A 10,339-nucleotide genomic window follows, 5' to 3' on the forward strand; every position below is an offset into this window, starting at 1 on the left:
TTTTTAATTATTTTATAAATTAGAATTTTAATATTTTAAATTTGAAAAAAATAATTATTATAAAATATAAATATAAGAAAAAATAAGAATTATATATATATGGTTTGTTTAAAAATATATATAAAAACTATTTTTTATGAATAAATAATAAATAATAATAAATCGGTTTTTTTAGTATTCATATTTATTTTTTTTATATTTTATAAGAATCTTAACTTATATTTTATAAATTAGAATTTAAAATGCATTTTTATTCTTAACAAATTATTATATCGATTAAGTTTAAATAATTAAAAATATGGTTTAATATATAACAAATAAATTATTAATATAATATTAATTATAAGAAATAATTATTTAATAAATTTTTTAATTTTTAAATACAAATTATATTTTTTAGTTATATGAATAGAATTATATTTTTTATAATTTAAATCATATATTAATTTATTAGAATGATAAATTTTTCAATTAATTTTAATATATCCAAATCAACAAAAAATTAAAATAAATAAATAATATAAATAAAATTAACTTAAAATAAAATAAAATAACAAAGCATCAAAATAAATAAAAAAAAACAAAAACAACACAATATCAAAATAAAATATCATAACATCAAAATAAAATAACATAACCATCAAAATAAAATAATATAATATAAGATATCATATAATCGAAATAAAATAAAATAACAATAAAAGTAAAAAAAATTAATATGTTTTTATTTAAAATGTAATATTAAAATAAAATAAAAAATACATTTAGTTTAAATATTTTTTTTTTACGAATATTAATATTTTTTAAAAGCGACATAAAATATCTTATTTTTTAAATGAATATATAAAAAAAAAATTCAAAAATTTAACAATAATAAATATCCTTACTAATACTTTAATCATTCATCAGATGTAATAGTTAATTCAATCTCAACACCAGGATCAATCCTGAAATTGGTAATATTCTTTATATCTGAAACACAGCAAGTTAAATCAATAACCCTTTTATATATTCTCATTTCATATCTTTCCCAAGTTTTTGAACCTTCACCACATGGCGATTTTCTGACAGTATGTACTAAAATTTTAGTTGGCATTCTAACAGGTCCTTTAACTTCAACTTCTTCGATTTTTTTACCTCTTGTTATAATTTCATTTGAGGCTTTTTCTACTGATTTTAAATTTTTGCATGTTAATGTAATTCTAGCCTTGGCTCTCTTAACATCTTCCTCTCCCTTTTTAGCTTCTTTAGTAGTATCCATTTTTTTTATTTTATTTTTTTTCTTTTGTTTTTTTATTTTTTAATTAATTTATCCTTTAGAAAATTTAATCAATTTGTTTTTTATTTTAATATATAAATAAAGTAAAGTATAGTTAATATGTATTTACTTTGGTTCGTTCCCTCCCTAAATCTCTATTTTTGAATGCATTTCTTTAACATCTTACAATATTCATTTCACATATATATTCTTGTCTGAATTTTTTTTAAAATGCTTTTATGTATTTCCGCTATTTTTATTATAGTATTAAAAAGTGATTATTATAAATATTTTATATAGAATATTTTTTATATTACTATTTTATTTTTATTTTTCTGTAATTTTTTTTAAAAATATAATCAAAAAAAACAACTATTATCCATTTTTTCTCGCCCTTTTTTTTTAAAAAAAAAAATATACAAATATAATTCAAAAATTTAAATTTCTTTAAAATTAAGTCCAATTATTACAAAATTTTATACTAATATAATTTTACTTAAAACTTTATAATATTTTATTTGATTATATTCGGAATTATATAACTCCTAAATTTATATTGATTAAATCAACGAGACTCTATTAAACTTTAAATAACGCGTATTTTCTTTCAATTTAAACTATTATAATAAATCCAAAGGATTTAGCATAATGTCATAAAAATCTTATTTTCTAACTCTAAATTTTTTAATTAACTAATTGAATTAAATATTAAAAATTGTATAATTGAAAAAAGTTTAGGCCATATTTACTTTAGTTAAATACTTTACTATAATTTCAATCAGTATTAACATATATTTTTATAAATTCTATAATTAATACATAAAATATTTTTATAAAAAAATTTAATTTTTTTAATAATTAAAAAATTAAAATAAATATTTATAATTTATAACAAACATTAATTTTTTGTTTTTTAAATATGCGATAAATTTTTTGTACAGCCAATCCCCTAAAGCTTCGCTTTCAAAAAAAATCATTAACCTAATATTTCTCCTCTAAAAAATTAGAAAATCTAAATTTAAAAAATTTGGAGCCTAATTAGATTTTTTTTTAAAAAAGGATTCTATTTATTTACGAAAAAATAATTTGATGTTATAATTGAATATTTTTTATTTAGAAAAATATTTTATTGTATCTTATTTAAATATTATAATTATGCTTTTTTTTTTTTTTTTTAATTCTTTGTTAATCTTTTTTAAATATTTACATTGATTTTACGTTATAAGTTTATACTTATTAAGCTTGCTTAATTTTTAAAATTAATTAATTTATATAATTCAATAATAAAATCTGCAATATTTAGTGAATAATATTTAATTATTAATATAAATATTAAACCTTATTTTATAATTTAATTATGTAAATACCTTATTTTATTAACTGAAGCTTAAACTAAATTATATGTCTTTTTTAACTCTTTAATTCTCAAATTGTTTCTTATTTCCTATTATTTTATAATTTATTTTTGTAAATAAATGCTAATACTTTAAATATCCTCTGAAGTCATTTAATTATTTTATCTTTCTATTTTTCTACATTTATTTTTATTCTAAATCTTTTCACGTAAATCAAATGAAAGATATAATTTAATAATTTCCTTACTCTTATAAATAACTACATTTTTTTTTGAGAACTTAATTATTATATTATTAATTTTTCTTATTTTTATTGCAATCAGTTTCTTAATTTTAATTTTCGGCACTTATTTTTTAGTTATTTGATTAGATACCTTATTCATTTTTAAAATGATTTATTTAAAGAGTTTAATGATTTTTAATCATTATATAATGTTTTTTAATTAATCTATAATTATTTTGGCTTATTATCAAGTTTTATTATTTAATCCGCTTTCAAGAATTTTATTAATTTAATAAGCAAGCTAATTTGACGTTAAATAAACTCATTTAATTATTATATTAATACTAATTTTTTCACTTTAAATTTAAATAAACCTCACATTTTAATATTTACTCTCGAAATTTATTTGGATTTTTTCAATAAAAAAGAGCTGTTCCTATAATTATTTATGCAATAAGCACTCTAAAGTCCAAAAATCTATCATCTACTTTTATTAATTAAAAAGTTAACAAAAAATATATAAAATAATAAAATTTAGTAAATTTAATTACTTTTTACTTCCATTATTTTAAATGAATGTCTTTTTGTAATTCAATAATCATCTATTTTTAAAACAATTTATTATTAAAAGTAGTTTTTTTTTTTTAATTAAAATAATATCAGGGATTTAATATCTCTAATATCTATCAAAGATTTAGTTTTAGTACAATAATTATAAACATTTACAATTTAAAATATAAAATCGAGAATTTAATTTGCTTCTAAACAATTATATGGCTTTTTATTTAAAAATTAAATTGATGAATCATTATGTTTTTTATATTTTTATGTAACACTTTCAAACTCCTTCTTATTTTTTTGAATATTTATTTTATTATTATTAAATTTAATGGCTTGTCTATTATTATTGTAATTTAATAATTGTTATATGAATTTCTTTGTAAAAATATTTATTTTCTTTTAATTATTTTTCTTTTAATGCTTGTACTTTTATACTACTACTTCAATTCTATTTGAATATTTATTTATATACTATCTAATTTAAGTTAAGAACATAAACTGAAATCCAATAATTTAGATTCTTAACTTTTTGGGTTTAATAAATTTTTTTGCATTTTTTATGTTTTTATTAAAAATAATATATTAATGAAGAATTTTTACATCTTATATGCTATTAAAATATATATAAATATATATATATATATAAATATATATATATATATATATATATATATATATATATTTATACTATTAAAATTTTATTAATTATTATAGATTTTTATATAAATATTTATTAGGGTAATTACTTTTTAAATTTTATATATTTAAATCAAATATATAGATTCGGTTATCATAAAAGCAAAAATTTGAAAAAATCATATAAAATATTGATATTAGGATATAATGGGAGTGGATATTGGTTTATTTTTATGTATTTTTATTAGACTATTTATTTATTTGTATTTTCTTACATAAGTTGAAGTTGAAGTAAAAACAACCTAAGTATTTTATAGTATCTTAAATAATATTATTTATTACATATTTATAATTAATTGTTATTCTTATTGCTTTAATTTTACTTTTTTGCTAAAATAAAATTAATTAAATTAGTATAATAATTATAATATTTTATCAAAATTATTTTAGTTTTTTATAATTTTAAGTATACTTATTGTATTTTTATTATTATTTTTTAATGTATATGCTTTCAAATATCAGACATTTGTATTTGAATTAATTTTTTTTTATAATAACTTTTTTATTCAAAATTAAATAATTAATAATAAAATTCTTTAATTATTTTTTATATTTTGTTTATTTTTATAAAGAAAATAATAATAAGTAAATTTATTTATTGAATTTTCGCTTGATTATTTTATTTTGATTAAAACTAAAAAGGACAAAAAAAATTATATAAAGAAAAAAAAGATAAATAAAAAAAAATATAAAATAAAAATATTAAAAAAATAAACAAAAAAAAAAAAAAAAAATGGCTGCTAATTAAAGAGGTTGATACTGATTAAATTAATATTTATTATAAATTATATAACATAACTTCGTATAGCATAATTATAATTAATAATAAAAAATAAAAAAGGTAGAGGTGGTTAAGTCGGAACAAAAGTAAAAGTATCTTTAGGTCTTCCTGTAGGTGCTGTCATGAATTGCGCTGACAATTCTGGAGCTAAAAATTTATATACAATTGCATGTTTTGGTATTAAAGGTCATTTAAGTAGACTCCCAAGTGCTTCTGTTGGAGATATGATTCTCTGTTCAGTAAAGAAAGGATCTCCCAAATTAAGAAAGAAAGGTAAAAAATAGTAATTTAATAAAAAGATAATAATATAAAAATAGTACTTTAAGCTATTGTTATTAGATAAAGAAGACCCTGGAGAAGAAGAGATGGTGTATTTATTTATTTTGAAGGTATTTAAAACAAAAATATAATATTTAATATAAAAATAATATTTTTTTAAACAGATAATGCAGGTGTTATTGCTAACCCTAAAGGTGAAATGAAAGGTTCTTAAATCACAGGACCAGTTGCAAAAGAATGTGCTGATGTATGGCCCAAAGTTGCTTCTAATGCTGGCTCAGTTGTTTGATTAAAGAATGTATTTAATGTTTTAGCATTTATAAATTTACATATAAGAATTTATTTGTTTTTTTATTATATAGATTTATATATGTTTCTTTATGATTGGTTTTATTTAAATATTTTAACTTTTTTGCTTTTTTTCTTTATTTTATTATTTTAGGAGAGATATGTAAATCTCATTTTTTTTATTATTTATTTTTGCAAATTAATAACTTAATAGTTATATTAATTATTTTTATATTTTAAGATATCTTGTGTTTTACAATTTTCAATATTTTGAAATTATTTATAAAAATGATATCAAAATATTTATATAAGTAATATCACAATGTTTGCAAAAACAAAATAAAATAAATATTTGAATTAAATAATATTAAATTCATATTTTAATAAATCAGCATCATTTAAATATGATTCTATTTTAAATAAAATATCAGTTTTACAAATATTTTGATATTATCTATATATTATTATTTTTGTATACAATATATTTTATTCAAATTGTATTGGTTAAATTGATTTATATTACTGAAAGATTTATACTTATTTAATTTTATATTTTTTTGTACGAATATAATATACACATGAATAAAATATTTGCATAATTAAAAGGTATTTTCTTTTAAATTTTTATTTTTATTTTTTAATTTTTATGAAAACAAAAAATATATATATTAATAAAATTAGGAAGAATTTTTAATATTTGCTTTTTTTTAAAAAAAATTGTATTTTATTGTATATAATATTTAATACTTATTTTGCAAATTTCGAAATAAATATGTCATTATATAAAAAAAAAGTTTTAATAATCTTAAAAAAAAAAAAAAAAAATTTAAAAATTATTAAAAAAAATAATGTTTATATAAAATAAAATATTTATCCTTTAAATTATATTTTAGATGTTAAAAATATTCAATTTGTATAAGCAATATCATAATGACCTGGTCTATATAAAAGAGTAACAAAAACATCTTTCTCATCTATACCTTCAGGTAAAATAATCATATTTGGTTCTGTATTGTTAGGGTTAGAATTAAGATAAATTATTTTTATAGGTACACAAAGATAATTAATTAAAGCCATCATAGGTATCTTTAATTTATATAAAAATTAAAATATAACGAAAATTAGAAAAAAAAAAATATATATATATATATATACTTAATCAGCCTCTTTATCTAAAGGATCTACTTCAGTTTAACAAAATTAATGGATACTCACTCCATTTTCAATAAAGTTTTCGTATAAAATAGCGTTATTTTTTAAATAACCAGAAGTCATAAAGCGCAAGTACATGACTAAATAATCTGAAATTGATTTATCGTTAAACATATTTTATCTATATTTTTTTTTATAATAAAAATATTATTATTTTTTACAAATTATCTATACTGAAATCATAGTTTATTATATTTGCCAATTATTCCATTATATTATCATAAAAATCTTCGAGGACAAATTCTTAATACTAAGCTTTTATTAAATCATCTTTTGATTATTTAATTATATTTTATATTTTTTAATGAAGATTTTTATCTTTATTCAAAACAATGTGCTCAAATATTTAAAATAAATATGATCTGTAAAAGCAACTTCCATCCCTTCTTACTCTTCTTATTTAAGGGTATTTAGTGTCCAAAGTCTTTATAAATAAATATTTTCTTTATTATTTTTTTTAAATACTTATATTTTATTAATAAATGCTTAGTTATTTTCAAATTCAGTTTTTAATATATTTATGCTTTCTTTTTTTCCAATTAATGGATGATCTCCTTCTGCTTCTTTTTTTATTTAGTCCAAATGCTTACTATATAAATCATAATCAATTGGTTATTGGTATTATTCTTAGTCGTTATTTTTTTTTATTCTTCCATTTTTATGATTTTTTTTTAAAAAAAATTAAATTTTTTATTTTATGATTTATTAACTAATCTTGAAAAAAAAAAAAAATACAAATATAAATTAATATATATATTTTAAAAAATATTTTTAGAAAATATAAATATATTGGAAAAACGTTAATATAATTATAATTTCAATAAAAATTAAGTAATAAGATAGATGGTAACTCCAAAAGGAAAACTTAATTATGCAAGTAAGAAATTAAAAAAATAAAAATAAATAAAATAAAGAATTAAGAAATTAAAAAAGAAACAATTCAGAAGTAGATATAGAAAAAAGTCAATAAACAAACCTAAACTAAAAAAGCATAAATAAAACAAATATTTGTGAGAAAACAAACAAAGGGTATTAATCATTGTTTTCAATGGACTAATAAAACTAAGATTATATAAATAAAATGATATAGATAAGCAAATAAAATTAACAAATTTAGTAAATTTAGTAATAATAACAATAATTATAAAATAGAAATAGCCGTACTAAAAGTAGCTTTACGTATTCTAATACTCCTAAAATTATATAAAAAGATAAATCACCCACATATTAAAATTTTCATACGAATCTAACATATAGAAAAGGTTAAGATATAATAAATTAAGTATAAGATGAATAAACGTAAAATAATTGTAAATATGATAAATCTTGTGAAAATAAAAATAGCTAAATTATAAAAAGTAGTAATTTTTTGAATTAAATAAACAATTATTTATCATATTTTGATAAATCTATTGAATAAAAAAACAAAATAAATAAAAGAAATGACTAGTAAAAATAATAAGAATTAATATAAGAGAATATATTTTTGAAAAATCAAATATAATAGCTTTAATAAAGTTTAAAAGAAAGTAATTTATCAAGGCAAATTTTAATGGAAGATCTTAAGAAAATATAACAAAAATACTTCGAATTCAAATTAGAATATAAATAAGTATATATTTAAAATGTTAATTTAAAGGAAAATCTTAGATTTTCTTAATTAAATTAAATTTAAATTTAAGAACAGTTAATCAAAGAACAAATTAAATATCAAAAAATCATTCTTTCTCTAAAATAATTATTAAAGTAATTCTTTTTTACAAAAAAAATAAAATAATATATATATATAGTTAAAGTGATGAATAAACTAAATATAAAAAATAGTACACTCAAAATAATTAAAAAGGATACTACAATTAAGATGATAGTAGTACTATTAGTATATAGGAAACTAATTTGGATAATTAAGATATTATTTTTGATTAAAGTTATTCTAAGCTTAATAATAAATTTAATTATTAGTAGTAACTTTTAAATAATGAAGATAATTGTGCTAATAATGTTGATTTATGCTTGAAAAATAACGATTATTATTTAAATTCTAATGAGAAATATAGTAGTCTTGATTGTTATGTTAGTAATATTATTAAATAAAATAAAAAGCTAAAATAAAATATAGATGGAGACGAAAATACTTATAAATTTTGAACTTATAATATAAAACTGATTATGTAAGTTTTTTTATTGATTTTTTCGAAGTGTAATTATTATGGTTTTTTTACTTGTAGATCATATTATATGAAAATATTAAAAAATATAAATTATTTCTTGTTTATATAGTTTTTTATTTTTTCTTTTCTTTAATTTTATTTTTAAAAAACTCAATATAAAAAAAAGGGTAAACAACTAATCATATTGTAAAATATTTTTTTTTTTTTTTCCAAGAATTATCAAATAAAAAATATCATTTACAATTTGGTAATACAAGATTTTTTTTTTAAAAAATAAAATTAATAAATGATTAGTTAATAACTTCTTTTTTTCTATTTAGTTTTTAAAAAATTATTAAAGAAAAAAAAAAACAATATGAACAATTAATTTATATTGTTAATTATTAATAATTATTTTAAATAGAACTTTAATTTTTTCTCATATATTTTGAATTAAATTATTTAATTACAAATATTTTTAATAATAGTTTATATAATGATATGTGATAATTTTTGAAAAAAATAAAAATATTTTTTATTATTTATTTTTATGACAAATAAATAAATAATATTTATTTTATTTATCACTTAATAAAAAATAATATAATTAGATTTTAATTATTCAAAAAAAAAAAAAAAAATAATTTATATATATTTAAAAAATAAAATATTTAAAGTATTATTAAATTTTTATTATTGTATAATTTTATGTTTGTATATTTTTAATTTTATTTAAAAAATATTTTTTTATACTTTAGAAAATATATTTTTTTTATATTTGAAATCCTGAAAACTGAATTAATTATATAATGAAACTTTACTTAATTTCTATATCTTAAATATAAAATATTATTTTCATCATTTTATAAATGAAAATATACTAAAAAGTATAAATAATTTAAATAAAAATAAAAAAAGTTTTTAATTAATAATTTAAAAAAAATCATATTTTTAATTTGATAAAATATAAAAATTACTATGTAGTAAGAAGGATTCATAAATTTATTTTTTAAATTAAAAAATACAAAATACAAATCAAATTAAGAAATCAAAATTTATTAAAAATAAATATTTTCATATTTATTATAAATACATTTAATAATTATTAATTTAAAATATAAGAATATATATCATATAAATAAAATATTTACAAAATAAAAGATAAATATATTATAAATATATCAATAAATTTAATATTATTTTATATTTCTAAAATTATAAGTATTATTATTATTATTATTATTATTATTATTATTTTTATTATATTTAATATTAATATTATTATTTTTATTTTTATATTTTATATATAAATTTTTAACCATTTTTATTTTCTAAAAAAAAATCATATTTTTTAAAAGACCAAAGTTATTTTATTATATTTTAATTTTGTTTTGATTATTTTTACTTTTTTTATTATTTTAAGAACATAAATTATTACTTAATTTTTATATATATATATATATTTTTAGATTTTGTTTTATTAATTTATATTAATTCATTATATTTTTTATATAAAAATAATTTTATATCTAAAAT

The 10,339-nt window shown here is 15.0% G+C and overlaps 3 protein-coding genes across 3 annotated transcripts, besides 15 other annotated features; 1 reads left to right on the forward strand and 2 right to left on the reverse strand. All coding sequences in view use genetic code 6, as the record gives it.

The window, feature by feature from the left end:
* Positions 1-498: 498 nt before the first annotated feature.
* Positions 499-714: a microsatellite.
* Positions 538-720: a microsatellite.
* Positions 597-659: a microsatellite.
* A 178-nt stretch (positions 721-898) lies between the features above and the next one.
* IMG5_136850 (ribosomal protein, putative) lies at positions 899-1,261 on the reverse strand (the record flags this gene model as incomplete). Its single annotated transcript, XM_004031801.1, has 1 exon — positions 899-1,261. The coding sequence occupies one exon, from the start codon at positions 1,259-1,261 to the stop codon at positions 899-901; it is 363 nt and encodes a 120-aa protein (XP_004031849.1).
* Positions 1,260-1,300: a microsatellite.
* Positions 1,261-1,302: a microsatellite.
* Positions 1,303-3,022: 1,720 nt separating this feature from the next.
* Positions 3,023-3,074: a microsatellite.
* Positions 3,075-3,708: 634 nt separating this feature from the next.
* Positions 3,709-3,761: a microsatellite.
* A 254-nt stretch (positions 3,762-4,015) lies between these two features.
* Positions 4,016-4,084: a microsatellite.
* A 666-nt stretch (positions 4,085-4,750) lies between these two features.
* Positions 4,751-4,827: a microsatellite.
* Positions 4,757-4,793: a microsatellite.
* Positions 4,770-4,828: a microsatellite.
* On the forward strand, positions 4,827-5,577 carry IMG5_136860 (large subunit ribosomal protein 23, putative; the record flags this gene model as incomplete). Its single annotated transcript, XM_004031802.1, has 4 exons — positions 4,827-4,845; positions 4,935-5,147; positions 5,192-5,263; positions 5,318-5,577. The coding sequence occupies 4 exons, from the start codon at positions 4,827-4,829 to the stop codon at positions 5,440-5,442; spliced, it is 429 nt and encodes a 142-aa protein (XP_004031850.1). The 3' UTR covers positions 5,443-5,577.
* Positions 5,578-6,347: 770 nt separating this feature from the next.
* Positions 6,348-7,255, reverse strand: IMG5_136870 (otu ubiquitin aldehyde binding 1, putative; the record flags this gene model as incomplete). Its single annotated transcript, XM_004031803.1, has 4 exons — positions 6,348-6,527; positions 6,597-6,774; positions 6,815-7,096; positions 7,119-7,255. The coding sequence occupies 4 exons, from the start codon at positions 7,253-7,255 to the stop codon at positions 6,348-6,350; spliced, it is 777 nt and encodes a 258-aa protein (XP_004031851.1).
* Positions 7,256-9,312: 2,057 nt separating this feature from the next.
* Positions 9,313-9,388: a microsatellite.
* A 130-nt stretch (positions 9,389-9,518) lies between these two features.
* Positions 9,519-9,587: a microsatellite.
* Positions 9,588-10,025: 438 nt separating this feature from the next.
* Positions 10,026-10,100: a microsatellite.
* Positions 10,101-10,171: 71 nt separating this feature from the next.
* Positions 10,172-10,223: a microsatellite.
* The last annotated feature ends 116 nt before the right edge of the window (positions 10,224-10,339 follow it).

Source organism: Ichthyophthirius multifiliis (genome assembly GCF_000220395.1).
Source record: "Ichthyophthirius multifiliis unplaced genomic scaffold scaff_1120509251064, whole genome shotgun sequence".
NCBI classification, from domain to species: Eukaryota; Ciliophora; class Oligohymenophorea; order Hymenostomatida; genus Ichthyophthirius; species Ichthyophthirius multifiliis.